The sequence below is a fragment of the Bos indicus x Bos taurus genome, chromosome 1 (assembly GCF_003369695.1).
Source record: "Bos indicus x Bos taurus breed Angus x Brahman F1 hybrid chromosome 1, Bos_hybrid_MaternalHap_v2.0, whole genome shotgun sequence".
In the NCBI taxonomy this organism is placed as follows: Eukaryota; Metazoa; Chordata; class Mammalia; order Artiodactyla; family Bovidae; genus Bos; species Bos indicus x Bos taurus.
In genome coordinates, this window is record NC_040076.1 from 2,958,099 (window position 1) to 2,973,680 (window position 15,582).

The 15,582-nt window shown below is 47.2% G+C and overlaps 1 protein-coding gene across 1 annotated transcript; it reads right to left on the bottom strand.

The window, feature by feature from the left end:
* On the bottom strand, positions 1-14,481 carry MRAP (melanocortin 2 receptor accessory protein). Its single transcript, XM_027538354.1, has 3 exons — positions 13,975-14,481; positions 3,269-3,368; positions 1-530 (listed from the first exon to the last, which is right to left on the bottom strand). The coding sequence occupies exons 1-3, from the start codon at positions 14,249-14,251 to the stop codon at positions 323-325; spliced, it is 585 nt and encodes a 194-aa protein (XP_027394155.1). The 5' UTR covers positions 14,252-14,481; the 3' UTR covers positions 1-322.
* Between the last annotated feature and the right edge of the window lie 1,101 nt (positions 14,482-15,582).

Here is a 15,582-nt window from a genome sequence, read left to right on the forward strand (position 1 = left end):
TTTTCATCTTCATTCATATGTATTTTATTTTTCTGTCCTCAACACAAGCATAAGCAGTAAGTGCACTAAATAAAAAGGAGCAGTATTTGTGCCTATTTCCCTCGGTTGGCTGGGCCTGGCTGCCAGCCCAGGATAAATGCATACACATGCCCTCTGGTGGAGTCATTCTTGACCCACTTGCCCATCTTGCTACGTAAACAGGCTTTCAGAGGGCACCTGGGTTTGGGGTGTTGGTGCTCCCATCGAGAGGTTCTGTCTGCAGGGGAGGCTCACTGGGCATGTTGCTGACGTCAGCTGGTGCCCTGTGGGTCCCCACCAAGGGCTAGTTCCCAGAGGAGAGCAGGATGGTCCCTGGGGTGCTGAGGTTGAGGGGCTCTCTCGTTGTAGCCGCTGGACAGCCGGGATGCTCCGGCGTCTGGTTCCTCGACCGAGCTCGGTGGGGCCCTGGGGTGCTGGGTTGCCTCCAGATGCAGAGCGGGAGGTTGAGGCCAAGATTCCAGGAACATGTTGGGGGCTGCTGAGTGGCGTTCCTGTGGACAGAGCAGATGGGAGAAGACGTCCAAGCCACCAAAGGAAGGGTCCTTCCTGGGGACTTCCTGCCTGGCCAAAGCCTAAGGAGGAGGTTCTCCCCAGGCCAGAGCCCCTCTGCCAGGGGAGCAGGCCCGGGGGTGGGGTGGGGGTCAGCTTGGCTCACCGAGGTTACGTCGGTGGAGAAATAGAAGAGAGAAGTGCTCAATGGTAACCTTGACCTTGGGACTTTCCCTCCGACCTGGTGTGTCCATTCACAGCTGGGAGGCAGGGAGATGGAGGGGGATCTGGTCGATCTTCCGTCCACCCATGTGGTTGAGTGCAGCTCGTCTTGTGTCTCAGCCAGAGACACGTTCTCCCTGGATGGACCCTCCTGCCCTTGAGGTGCCGTGGCAGTGGGCAGTCCGCCTGCCTTCGGTTCCATCAGTGAAATGGGATGACAGTAACAACTGCCTCGTGGCATCAGGGTGAGAGGAGACCATGAATTGATAGGTATCTAAGCTAGAGAACTGGGCCACACGTGGTTACAACTGTAATGTGAATGAAGAGGGTCAGGAAGGGACGCGCAGGGAAGCACTGCCACCTTCCAGAGGGCCTCAGACGACACTAGCATGATCTTTTTGTTAAATAGTTTTTGTTTTGTTTCAGCACGGGAAGAATGCCTCTTTGGGAAGCAACTCACTATTCTCTTTCTCAAATCTAACTTAGGACCCCTTGGCCCTCCCCGAGTGAAGGAGGAAACAGAACAGGCTCGATCTTGAAAGCAGGACTCCCATCGTGGGCCTGACTGTGGACTTTGAGCTATATGCTCAGTATCTATGGGAAACCAGGCCCCCGGAAGGAAGAGCCCCAGGGCTCTCCATCGCCTAAAAGAATACCCTAATTATCTGTGTAACTGAATAGAATCATACATTCTATTATGCTTATTGGGGTATGACCACAGGCCTATTGATAATTGTCCACTGTTAACTACCTAGGCTTAAGGCATGTGAATCACAGGTTAACTTTGATTGTATCTTTCTTTTCCTTTGTTCAGTCTAGTTTCAGGGAATTTGGGGAAGTGGGTTTGGGCACGTACACTTAAGGTATATAAAGTTTTCACAAAAACTGATCGGGCTCCTTGGCTAAGAGGAGACTCTGCCTTGGGCCCGCGGGTATAATAAACTGCACTCCACTATCTGCATTGTCCTTCTGAGTGAGTTTTTTTCTGGGAATGCGTGGCTACAACAGGGAGCATTCCTTGTCTGTCACGAAGTCCCTGGAGAGTGTTTTGTTTAGCAAGCCACGTGGCCGGTCAGGGGTGGGGAGCGGGGAACAGTAGCTCAGGAGATGGGAGAGACCCCCACGTGCCCACTGGACCTTGGAACCTTCTGCTGGGACAGGAGCTGGTGGTCCTTAGCACAGGGCTGGCTCCAGGTCACCTCAGAAGAGTAGAAGACAGAGGCAATTTCTTCGGCTGGTTTGTCAGGATGTCTCTTGAGGGTGAGGACCTGCTTAGCTTCAGTGTAAGCTCTGAAAGCTGAAGGACTAGGTCTCCTCGCTGCTCCAGACCTGGTCCCCGCCTCCCACGCCTCCCACTTGCGACCGAGGGGCCCTGAAAGACCTGGTGGGTGAGACACTGTGGCTGGGCGGGTGGCGGAGGGGCTAGAAGAAATAGAGCCCCCCCCCACCCCCACCGAGGCAAGCCTATGCATCTTCAGAGCCTCAGGAGTCTGGACGTGAGCCCCCACCCCACCCCCAGGCACAGGGGCTGCCCTCTGGTTCCCTCAGAGGCTTGGAGACTCCTTTTCCCTTCCTCTCAGAACAGCTCTGCTCACCTGTCCCCGCCCCCAGCTTCCTGTGCCGACTCCTGGTTCCCACTCCCCACGACTTGGTCCAGATTAGGGGCCCAGCCCTCCGCCCCCACCCCCGCCCCCCAGGTCTTCCTCTGGACACGCCAGTGCCTCCTGAGCCCAGCTATTGTCCTGCCAGGCCACACATTTCCAAGGGCAGTGGCTAGCCCTCAGTCACCCTCTCTGGGTTAGTTGCCCATCCCTGGTCCCATCAGCTATGGCAGGGAGACCGGTGGTATAGAGCCCCTTGGAAGCATCATTCTTAGGACAGCGGTGGCTGTCTTGGGTGGATTAAGCCAGAGGAAAATTGAGTGTGGGAGGCCAACTGCATGAACACAGGAGAGTGAACGTCTAATGAGCTCAGCTCTAATTACTGCTTGGAACGCGTGGGTTGCCTCCAGTTGAACCACAGAGGTACACAGTAGGCATCTGACAACAGAAGGTGGCCGTAGATGAGGGTCTTCGCTTTCCTGGTGAGCTGGTGACCTGATTGGCACAGGGTCACCTTGGCTTCATTATCTGCAGCAGCTTAATGGAGGTATGTTCTATACATAACGAAGCTAAAATGTAAAATCCAGCCATCTTTAGTATGTTCCCTGAGCAGTGAGACCATTACCACGATCGTTGAAAGAAACCCCCTACCCCTGGGCAGTCACCTTCCTTTGCTTCTCCCCAGCCCTGGGCAACCACTAAATCTTCTGTCTATGAGTTTGTCTCTTCTGCCACATTTCACATCAACGGAGTCACACACTGTGTGGCCTTTCGTGTCTGGCTTCCTTCACGTAGCACAATGTTTCTGAGGTTCATCCAGGTAGCACGAATCAAAAGGCTTTATTCCTTTCCATGGCCAAAGGTATTCTGCCTTGGACATGGTGGCCCCCTGTTTAGCCACACACCCCCGTCCTTACCTTGTCTGTGGAGAGCCTGACCAGGACATGTAGAGAAGGATGAGGAAGAGAAAAACCACGAAAGCTGCCAGGCTCACCCAGAAGGCGATGACGATCGAATCTGTGGGTGGGGACATACACGTCGACGTCAGTGTGAGCTCACGTGCCCCACGGTCCCCACGTGCTGCGGAACTGGGGCTCTGGGAGAGACCCTTCTCAGTAAGTGGCCAGTGAGAAGATTTTCCCGTCAATAACCACCTTGAGGGACTTCCCTGGTGGTCCAGCGGTTAAGAATCGGCATTCCAGTGCACCGTGTACATCCCTGTGTGCTGAGTCGCTTCAGTCGTGTCTGACTCTGTGTGACCCCATAGACTGTGGCCCTTCTGGCTCCTCTGTCTGTGGAGATTCTCCAGGCAAGGATGCTGGAGTGGGGTGCCATGCCCTCCTCCAGGGGATCTTCCCAACCCAGAGATCGAACCTGTTTCATAGGCCTCCTGCCTTGGCGGGCAGTTCTTTACCACTAGCAACACCCAATGCAGGGTATATGGGTACAATCCCTGGGCAGGGAACTAAGATCCCACGTGCCACAGGGAAGCCAAGCCTGCTCCAGAAGTAGAGAGCGTTGCGCCACAGCAAAGACCCAGCACAGCCAAAATAATAATAACAATTAAATAATACTGATAACCTTGGGAAAGAAAGAGGCAGCAGGGACTTGGCTTTTTTCCCAGAGAGACTAGTCACTGGGTCAGTTTAGGGTGATGACTGAGAGGAAAACAGTAAATGAAACTGGGTTCCCATGCCACCACCACCACCCCCGACTCCGGACTTGATTTTTTGGCTGCTTTTGTTGCTCAGAGTGGGTCTTCCCCTCTTCCTTCCTCCCAGGAAGGAGAAGAAAGTGCTGTGAGCAATTTCATGTGGCATGACAGCCTCCTCTCTCCTGTGAGGACTGCAGCCCCTACCAAGAGCCTTCTGCGATCAGCTCAGTTGGGGACCGCTTCAAAGACCCCAAGATCAGAGACTTAGAAAAATGATATGCACCAGAAAATGCTCCTAACCTGCTCCGGGGAGGGCCAGGCTGTGGAGATGTCACCCAAGGCTGCCCGGCCAGGCTGCGGGAGGTGAAAAGACATGGTCCCTCTCTTTTTGGGGCACAGGGCCAGCTGGGGAGCTGTGGCAGGAGGAAAAAGCACCATTGCAGCCACCACTCTGGCTCTATCATTGGCTGGAGGTGAAAACATGCAGGAAAATCAGGAAAGATGCTCAGCCTCTTCGGGGCCCTGGTAGAACCTGGTGGAACCTGGCCGTTTGGAGGTAACTTTATCCAGGGCTCTGGGTCAAAACATTCAGCAAGTTGCTAGGGAACTGTAGGAATGTGTTTGTTTCTCTTGTTTGTTTCTATGGCTCTGGGCCCAGAGTTATTGTTTTAGTAGCTAAGTCGCGTCCAACTCTGTGACCCCATGGACTGTAACCCACCAGGATCCTCTGTCCATGGGCCTTCTCCAGAGGATCTTCCTGACCCAGGGATCAAGCCCACATCTGCATTGTGGGCAGATTCTTTACCACTGAGCCACCAGGGAAGCATACTGGGTTCATAATTAGTGTCTGCAAGTATCTTATCCCAGACACACTCTTGCCCCCAGGACAAGATGCCCCAGACTGAGATATGCTAGGCACCTACGTGTATGACCCAAGAAAGCCACTGAAGGACGGTAATCAACAGGCATGTAGTAAGCACTTATGCAAGTCAGGTTTTGCTGGGGGCTGTTAAGGATCCTTGCCCACCAGAAATCGCTGACCCCCTTTAGGGTTCTGCATCTGTCCACCAGCATCCTCCTCGACACTCCTCCTACAACCACCAGCACTAGTCCTGCCCTGCCTCCTGTTCAAACAAACAAGATTTCTGTGATGTATTCAGGTTAAAAAGTGCCATAAATAGATAAATAAATGAACAAATAACTAACTGAATGGATAAATGATTAGAGATGTATGGGGTAAATAGTAGTCATTGAGTAAAATTGTTGCCTCTGCCTCTATGACCCAAGACAGCTAGAGGGAGAAACTAAAATCTTATGAGTTGATTTTAAATCCTAAAAGTGTCAAAAACAGGTAACAAGGAAAAGATGCGGTATTGGCAAAAGGCCTCATGGACGCCACCACCTTGAAATGTATCAGCAAGTTGGCACTCACACTGCAGAGAGGCAAGGACAGCAGAGCCCCTCAGGCTGACTCACACCCTCTCTGCTTTCTGTCCCTGATCTGAGACATGGCTGGCCTGCCCTGCAGCATCACACTGTTAAAGGGGATGTACGGGCTCCTGGGAAACAGGAAATGAGGTTGCTGCTGTCTGTACTAAGCTTTTTTTTTAATTTTTAAAAATCCACGATCTGGGATAAGAAATCTACAAAATGAGCCTGGAACATCTTGTCTTCCAGAAAGCAAAAAAGCTATAAAAACCCAAACAAAGCAAGCTCCTAACATAGCCAAATGTGTTAGTTTCAGGTGTACAGCAAAGTGAGTCATCGCGCTCTCTCTCTCGCTCGCTCTCTCTCGCTCTCTCTCTCTCTCTCTATATATATACACTTATATACATACATACATATACACATGGCTTCCCTGGTGGCTCAGCTGGTGAAGAATCCACCTGCAATGCAGGAGACCTGGGTTCAGTCCCTGGGTTGGGAAGATCTCCTGGAAAAGGGAACGGCTATACACTCTAGTATTCTTGTCTGGAGAATTCCAAGGACAGAGGAGCCTGGCGGGCTACAGTCCATGGTGTCGCAAAGAGTCAGACACGATATACACTGTTTCTTAAATTCTTTTCCTATATAGGCCATTACAGAGTATTGAGTAGATTTCCCTGTGCTGTATACAGTAGGTCTTTATTAGTTTTCCGTTTTATGAATAGTAGTGTGTGTATGTCAATCAAAAGAAGCCTCTGACTTTCGAAGTGTTCCTTGCCTGTTCACTGTGTATTATTCCCCAGAACCTGCTTTAATTCAACTCTGTCCTAAAGAGTCACAATTTATTGTCTAACCCTCAGAGTATAAGAGTATATATGTTCTCAGAAAATTTGGTTTGGGAGTTCTAATGTTTAAGGAAGTTTCAGATTTCTGCAGACACTAATGCTCTTCTTCTTTCATTAAGAAAAAAAAAAAAAAAAACAATGCAGGATTTGAGATCTTTGGTACCTAGATAAGTTCCATCAGAGCCTCAAAGAAAACATCATCAGAAACTGAGCAGTTGAAACGCCCTTTCCCCTCTCCCAGGCTCACTCTGTCTGTCCTAGCCCTTGGTCATTATCTCCAGATGCTGAGCAGGAAATGAGATAATACCTCTTCAGAACACAGAGTCTTCCGAGAAGTGAAATTTTAATTTTGTCAGACCAAAAGAGCGAACAGCAGACACCAGCCGCTTCCTGCACGGTGTTCTCTTTCATCATGTGCTTTTGAAAAAGGCAGCCAAGAAAATAGGGTTTTTCCCTCTTCCTCCTGAAGGGTCAGCCTAAGTGCTTGGAAAGAACATTTTGTTACAAGGACAAGAGCTGTCATTCTCCAGGGTGGGAACAGTTTAAACAACCCTTGAGTTTGTCTTTACAACAAGGAGCACCAGACTGGCTTGACAATGAAACTGGTTCAGTCATGGAAAACTCCTCTTCCCTTCCCTCTTCTCTAGAGTCCCAGGAGAAAGTTAACAGCAAGATTTTTCCCTTCCTGGGGGATAAAAATGGGGTTAAGAGCCTAGACCCTGGAGGAGGTCAATTTTGAGTTCAAATTCTGACTTGACTATTTCCAAGCTTTGTGATCTCAAGCCATCTGAGATTTTTACATCTCTAAATCTGTTTCCTCATCAGTTAAATGGGGATAATAGCGTGTGTTATACAGGCTGTTATGCAAATTAAATAACATGCATATGTAATGCCCATGGCAGGATTTCCTCATTTAATGGTTGTGAAATGATCTGTACACAGAATTAAAATCATTATTTCTGTTAAGAGTGTTTTGTGGCAAGTGATGTCGCTGCTTCCTTCAAGCTCCCTAAAACGTAAGCTATGAGTAAAGGTAATTGTTCTTGTCAATCCTTCACCTGCTTCCATAGTAATAGAACTCCTCCTGTAGCTAGGCACATGGCTGCCTGAGATAAAGACTATATTTCCCAGCCTCCCTTTCAGTTAGTATGGTCATGTGACAAGGTTCTGGCCAATGAGATGTGAATGGAGCATTTGCAAGCCAGCTTCTAGGAATCCTGTGGAGATGGCTAGATTTCTAACACATGCATCCCTTTGTATTCCCTTACTCTGTTTTGCTGCCCAGAACATGGATGTGATGGCTATAGCCAGGATTGGAACATGATGGTGAGGACACATCCCAGGGATGGCAGAGGTGTGAGCTGAAACAAAGCCAGTCCTTGAAGACTTCATGGAGCTGACCTACCACCCTGCCCTGAAAACTTTTACATGAGAGAGAAATCAGTCTGTTTTATCTGGTATTCCATTAATGTAACCAATTTTCTCCATTGAATCTGGACAAAAATCAATAAATGACTTCTTAAATGAACATACCAAAACTGACAATTCCAAATAAATGCTGACTTTCAAAATAATCATCCTCTCTCTACTGTGGTGGTGGTGGTGGTTTGGTTGCTAAGTCGTGTCAGACTCTTCAGACACCGCGGACTAGAGCCTGCCGGGCTCCTCTGTCCATGGAATTCTCCAGGCAAGAATACTGGAATGGGTTGCCATTTCCTTCTCCAGGGGATCTTCTTGACCCAGGAATTGAACTCAGGTCTCCTGCATGGCAGGCAGATTCTTTACCGACTGAGCTCCGAGGGAAGCGCTCTCTACTGTAGAGTTAGGTACATTTTCTAAAATACCTATATTGATCAAACATTTATAAATTATACTTTTGGAATTACCTTCAAGGATACACACACACACACACACACACCAATCTTGCCACTTTATGAGATCATATCCTTTTTTTTTTCTTGAGATCATATCTTATTTTCAATACCCAAATGGTAGCAATCACTTAATTTCATTCACCTGATTGGTTTATGGGTGATTCTAAACTGTTTCCCAGAAGCAAATCCACCTTCCAAAGAAATACATAATGTATCACTGTGGACATTTCATAGAATGTGTCAGGGCCACCAAAGTCAGTTCCAAAGGACGAGTACCAAGCAGGTTTTGAGGAATGACGGACTCATTCAAGTATGACAGCTCCACACGAGGCTAGCTTGATGGGAAATTTGTTCCAAGAGCACATTCTCAATCTTTGTTTAAAAATCGCTTTCACTGCTTACATCGCACCCATGGAACTGACCATCTGCAGAAGGCTTAGACATCATAATAAAAGTTGTGGGACTTCCCTGGTGGTCCAGTGGTTAAGGATCCACCTTTCAATACAAGGGATGTGCATTGGATCCCTGGTTGGGGAACTAAGACCCTACATACTTGCAGGGCTACTAAGCCCACTGAAACTAGAGAGCCTGGGTGCTCTAGAGCCCGTGATCCTCAACAAGAGAAGCCCAGTTGCATGCTGCAACTAAGTGCCACAATGAAGACCCAGTACAACCAGAAAAAAAGAACAAGTTGTAACCTGACTGAAAGAGATGAATAGCATCATCGACTCAATGGACGTGAGTTTGAGCAAACTCTGGGAAATGGTGAAGGACAGGGAAACCTGGCATGCTGAAGTCCATGGGGTCGCAAAGAGTTGGACACGACTGAGTGACTGAACAGCCACAACAACTTGAACTTGATTGCTCTGACCAGGAGAGAAGATTTATAGAAATCAATCTTTACCCTAAAGTCTATTCACTGTGTTCAGAAGAGATTGGTTAGTGATGTGTTTTTGTTCTTCTTCTCCCAGCTGTTGGAGAAGCAGATGAACAGACTGCCTTATTATTGAAGCTGCCAGAGGCAGTGCCTCAGCAGAAGTCAGTGTGGGCTATGACAAATTTTTTCTAACTGGTAATTTAAGGAAGAAGACATACTGACCTAAGAGGTAAATAATACCAGGTAAGGCCAGGCAGTACCCAAGGGAAATCAGTCCGCCTCCACACTCCCTGCAAGGGAGCATTCAACCAGTATTTGGAGACTCATTGTATTAACATTATCTGTATTGTCACTGTAAGATGGGAATATGAGATTGTCTTTTTTTTCTCCAGAGCTTAGCCTCTGAAAAAGGAACAGAATCAAATGTGGAATCCGTTTGTTCAGGCAGGGTCTCAGGAGACAGATTTCTATTTTCCAACTTTTTGACAGGGAGATTCTTAACATTTCCATGAAACAGAAGCCATGTCTGAAAATCACAGGGGTGACAGTCTTTGTGAAGTCCCTGTAACAGAATCACACACCAGATTTCAAGCCTTCCCTGAGGAAGGGCAACCCACAGCCTTCAACTCAGCGTTGAAGGCTCATAAAAATGTGTCTGCATCCCGAGATCTTTCCAATTATCCGTCCAACCATGATGGAATAAATTCCACCGTCTGGGCATGAACACATAAATCTTAAAATCCTTCCTGCTTGTTAGGTTAACACATGAACTTGGGTACTTTTTTCTTCTATTTTTGTCTTTTTCTCAACTTGACATAAGTCAAACCCAATCTGGCCTTCACCATGCCAACCCGCTGCCCCAGGGGACCTTCTAGTGAGGTGGTCTGAGGGAGAGCTTTGCTTCTCTGTCTCCCCCTAAAGCATTCCTGGCATCTTTCTGTCTTTCATGTGCACAGACCTGGGGCGTGACGGTTTGTGATTTGTTTGACTGGGATGGAGATCCAACCCAGAGAAACTGGCAAGGAGAGAAAGTTGCATTTGTCAGCAACGGAGGTCACCTGCCTTCTGTGGCTGACTTCTGTCCAAGCTCACCTGGACTCACACCTACCTTCCTCTACCTTCAAACCCAAGTAACAGAGTGAGAGGGTAACAGGCAGGAAGGCCAGGGGTCTCCAAAGGGAGGAAATAGCCTGCAAGTGTCAGACATTTTTCTCTCTCTTAAGCGGCAGGAGGAAACAAACTAGCGATATTTTTTCCTTCTCTGTACAAATTTAAAAGGAGGTTTCTCTTAAAATACTGTGTTGCCATAAGGACACCTGGTTTCGCCTGAAGTTAACTATTCTCAAACCTAGAGATAACCAAGGCCTTTTTCTTATGGAAATGTTTGTCTTAAGCTATGCTAATGTACTATGCGTTTACGCCAGACTCGGTCTTCAAGTCGGTTCCGCCTCTTGGCTCAGAACCTACTTGACAAACCAGTATGTTATACTCAGATATTGTTTCCCTAATCTATGTAAATGAAGCTATTTGTATGGTGGTCTGCCCTTCTTCAAGATTCAAGTTAATCATTTTATGGCCCAGGTTGAACCATTTGGTGCCAAGATTATCCCAAAATGAATCTTATGGGTGAGGGGCCTCGTGCCATTCTGAGTTTTAAGACATTCCTTTCTTTCATTAACAGACTGCTAGTGACTATATACAGTCCATGGGGTCACTTAAGAGTCGGACACGACTGAGCGACCTCACTTTCATTTTTCACTTTTATGCTTTGAAGAAGGAAATGGCAACCCACTCCAGTCTTCTTGCCTGGAGAATCCCAGGGACGGGGGTGGGGGTGCCTGGTGGCCTGCCGTCTATGGGGTCGCACAGAGTCGGACACGACTGAAGCGATGTAGCAGCAGCAGCAGCAGCTCGTATTTCTATTTTTTTTTTTCCTGTTGATGGATGGGTTGTGTGGACTTATGAAATAATAAGGTGGTTTCCATTTTAAGAGAAAAAGATAGTTTTCAAAAGTAGCTCCCCAAAATATAAGGAATAGTCACTGCAGTCTCTTTGTCATTCCTGGAATATACCAGGCACTCCTCTGCTTCAGAGCCTTGGCCCTTGGTGTTCCTAAAAGGTTCCTTCCCAAGACATCGTCAAGACTTAATCTCTCATCTCTTCACAGGCCACAGGTGAGGCCTTCACCAGCCTTCTTCCACCCTTGGGTCCCCGCTCTCCTAGCCACCTTTCCCATTTGATTTTTCTTTGGAGCACATCTTGCCATCTGCCATATTTTTCTTGTTTATGGTGAACTGAAAAGACTGCCTCCAGTTTGTTGTTTTGCTTATTTTTGGCTGTGCCACACGGCATGCAGGATCTGAGTTCCCCAGGGAGTGAACCCCTGCCCCCTGCCCTGGAAGCACAAGGTCTGAACCACTGGACCTCCAGGGAATTCCTCTGCCTCCCATTTTTAACCCTTCTTGCACTGGAACCCATCTAATTCCCTCCTCCTGAATCTGGCCTGGGCTCACCAGCTTACTTACCCAAGACACAGAGCTAGTAAGTGGCAGAGTTAAGATGTGAATTACAGCCAACAGGCTTAGAGTCCATGTACCTAGACTCGACAGAGTCACTGGTCCATGGCTGGTCACCCAGAAAAAAACAACAAAAACTAGACAATTAACCTATTCAAGGTGCAAACACCCCAGCGGGGGATGGAGTTTTGCCTAGCCCCAAATTTCTTTCCCAGAGACAATAGAAATAAAAATCAGGACATGAAGCCTGGGATATGTGAGACACAAACAGGAGTAAAGGGGCCCAGAGAAAGCACCTCTCTCTGTGGATATCAAAGATTCCTGATACCTAGGACTTGGGTATAAAATGCTATTTGGCAGCCTTTGTGATAAATTTAGAATTAACTTTCTAAGACACTTTTGTGATACACTGTATCTTTCTAAGATACTTTTGAGACAAAATATTCTTTTAAGATGGATTTCCTTTTTTCTCAATAAATGAAACTTAAAACTTTTTTATTTGTTTGTTTGTTTATTTTTGGCCATACCACATGGCTTGTGGGATCTTATTATAACCCTGACCAGGAATTGAACCCTGGACCCTGGGCAGTGAAAGCACTCAGTTCCAACCACTAGACCACCAGGGAATTCCCTTAAAATGTATTTCTTAATAGAGTTTAATGTATTTGTTTGGAGTTCCAGTAAGCTGGGTAGGTTTTTTCAAATTGTAGATATCATGTTTTCTATACTCTGTATGCAGATATGAAAGAGCTATTTAGCCAGTCCCCTAAGATGTATAACTTGAATACTTTCTATAAAAATACCAATTGATACTTACTTTTCATAGGAGGGACACAGAGCCTGGCCTCTCCCTGTGAGTGTCAAAAGTCCTCAATATCTAGGTTGTCCAGGGTGGGGACAGTGACTGGTCTCTCTGGCAAGATTCCTTACTGAAATAATTGTTATTGGGTTTGGGAATTTGAGGAAGAACTTATTTGACCTCATATCTAGTTCCCCAGGTTGTAAATGTCCGACTCTAGTTCAAAGTGCAAAAAAAAAAAAAAAAAGAACATCTCAAACCTCACACACAATTTAGAGAACACCAGCCATTTTCCCCAGAAATGTAAGTTACCTGTGGGTAATGGGCAGGGGCGGAGATTGAGATCGTGTGTTCTAAGCTCCTGAAGTTGCAAACAGCCTCCCAACACAAAGCAGCGGGGATCAACTTTGGAGCCCAGGTGATGAGTGAGGTGTCAGAAGCCGAGCTAGAATTTTATTTAATTTGTGCTCATTTTAAAAAGTCCTTCCTGAATGCACATCTATATGTTGTCCAGGGCAGCATGGATCTTGAAGTTCTGAACTTTTGATAATATCTGTGAGTGGGCTTTTATTTCAAATCTGCCATTTTCTCCCTATTACTCTATGTCTTCCATATTGTGAGTTACATGTGAAGAAACTGCATTTTCATTTCATGGGTATATAGCTTGTATCAGAAAACACACCAAATCTATTGTCCCCCCAAAAGTTTTGCTACAGTGTCAGGAATACAGGAAGTCCTCAGCAAACATGAAACAGAAGTCCTTCACTTCTGGAAGGTGGATATGACACAGGAAACAGAACACTTCCTGACCAGACATTCTATAGGACTTTCCCCAAGGACCCTGCCAGGGCTCTGCCTCCTTTTATTAAATAATACCAGTGATGTGAATTTCAGTTTTGAGCTGGTTTGTAACAGACTGTTTCTTTTCATATGGGAAGTATTGTGTTCTTTCTAAGGACACATTTATTTTTGACAGACATTATGTGTGATTGTAGTGAAGTTCCTGAAACCTGAGGGACTTCAGGATAGGCAGAAAGGATGGGTTCCCGGAACTTTGTTTTCATTTTGTTTTTTATGCTCATTTCCTCATCTGACTTGTTATCTGGTCTGAGTAACTGGAATAATCAGAGAAGATTATTGAGAAACTACCGAGTTACTTCAGAGATAAAGACTGGGCAGATTAAGATGAAGAAAAGGCTGTTAACTTGTCTGGTGGTCCTTCCTGAGACCATGAAGATGAAGCCTCGCTGGGTATTTTTAATAAGAATTAGTCACACATCTTAGAAGTGAACACAGTAGCTCTCTCCCACATCTACATGGAGACAACAGAAAACTCGAAATCTACAGTTTGAAGAAACTCATCTAGTTACTGGAGCCCTAGACAAACATAACTCTATCGAGAAATCTGTCTTACCCGTGTAGTCTGCCCCCAAAGTGGCTTAGTTTCTCAAGAGGCTAGTTTTCAACTTATTACAGAAGATAATAGATACACCCTCCATTCCCTTCTGTCTATGAGTTCAGAGTCCCATTCTGCCTTTCCCGTGATATCCCGGGATTCATAAGTGAATGGAGAAAAGCCATTTGCGCCAACCCCCAGCCTCTGATGGGCCGGCTTCCCCAGTTCAGGACTCACGTTTATTGGCTCTCAGCTTCTTCTCATCCACGGGCATGAGGTCCAAGTAGTCCAGGTAGTATTCGTAGCTGTAGTACGGGGCAGAGATGTTGGTTCTGTTGGCCATGCCTGCGTCGCTGCCCGGTGGCCCTTCCGGAGCTGCTCCGAGCTCGCCAGGAGATGGCCCCGCTGATTTGTGTAAAATCATCCAAGTATGTCTGTGGGTCTCTGAACTCAAGGCCTCCTCACTTATCAGAGCTGTGGGGCTGGGAGGAAGGTCGGGGGGTGGGCCTGACATCTTTAGAGTTCAAGTAGAGCAATCTATCCCGCCTGGCTTGATGCAGCTCCAAAACAAACAGAGTACGAGGCGGGAGCCTGAGGTCCCTGTGCAAGTGCTGGTTGGCCCTCAGCATCCAGACAAGAAAACAGATTCCCTCCAGGACCCTCGAAAGATAAGATGTGGACTAGGACTAGAAAGGGCAACCACTTTGGGCCCCAAATCATTAATTGAACCAAATCAAGAGCCTGGCATTGCCAGGCTTAACTTGCATTAAGGCAGCTCTTGGTACCGTTAAGCAACCAGCAAATCACTGGCCTAGATTTCTTATCTGAGGGTGGAACCTGAGTGATGTCAGCCTTGAACTTGCAACCTCTGTCATGGACACATCACCACTTCATTAAACCCAAAGAACACCCTGCTCCAAGGGGGTGCACGTCCCAGCTTTCATGTGCGCTTCCAAGAACCAAGCAGTCAGCTGCCTCTGTTCAGACTGGGGAAGCTGTTTTCCAGGTCAAGAACCCGCATGGATTGTGTTCTTGGGAAACAGGACCCCAGGGTTCACCAGTCCTTGGCTGATGACAGACTCCACAAGGATTCATTTGGTCAGGGCCTGACTCCAAGTTGTACACTCACTTTTCTAAGAGCAGAGATACAAGCAAGAGGAGCATTCCAAGTACTGGAAATGAGCAGGACTAAATGTGATAAGCTCCCTAAAATTTAGCTTTTGAGAATTAGTGATGAAGTCAAAACACACACTGTCACGGGGACTTTCCCTCCAAGATCCTGACTTTCTAGTCTTCTTGACTCTAGTCTACAGTGCCAGAGGAAAGCTGGGCATTGATGGTGTAGGCAGTGAACCCAGATAAATTCAGGCCACCTACAAAGGTCCATGTGGTCAAAGCTATGGTTTTTCCAGTGGTCATGTATGGATGTGAGAGTTGGACTATAAAGAATGCTGAGCACCAAAGAATTGATGCTTTTGAACTGTGGTGTTGGAGAAGACTCTTGAGAGTCTCTTGGACTGCAAGGAGATCCAACCAGTCTGGCCTAAGGAAATCAGTCCTGAATATTCATTGGAAGGACTGATGCTGAAGCTGAAACTCCAACACGTTGGCCACCTGATGGGAAGAACTGGCTCATTTGAAAAGACCCTGATGCTGGGAAAGATTGAGAGCAGGAGGAGAAGGGGACGACAGAGGATGAGATGGTTGGATGGCATCACCGACTCAATGGACATGAGTTTGAGTAAGCTCTGGGAGTTGGTGATAGACAGGGAGGCCTGGCATGCAACAGTCCATGGGGTCGCAGAGTCGGACACAACTGAGTGACTGAGCTGAACTGAACTGAAT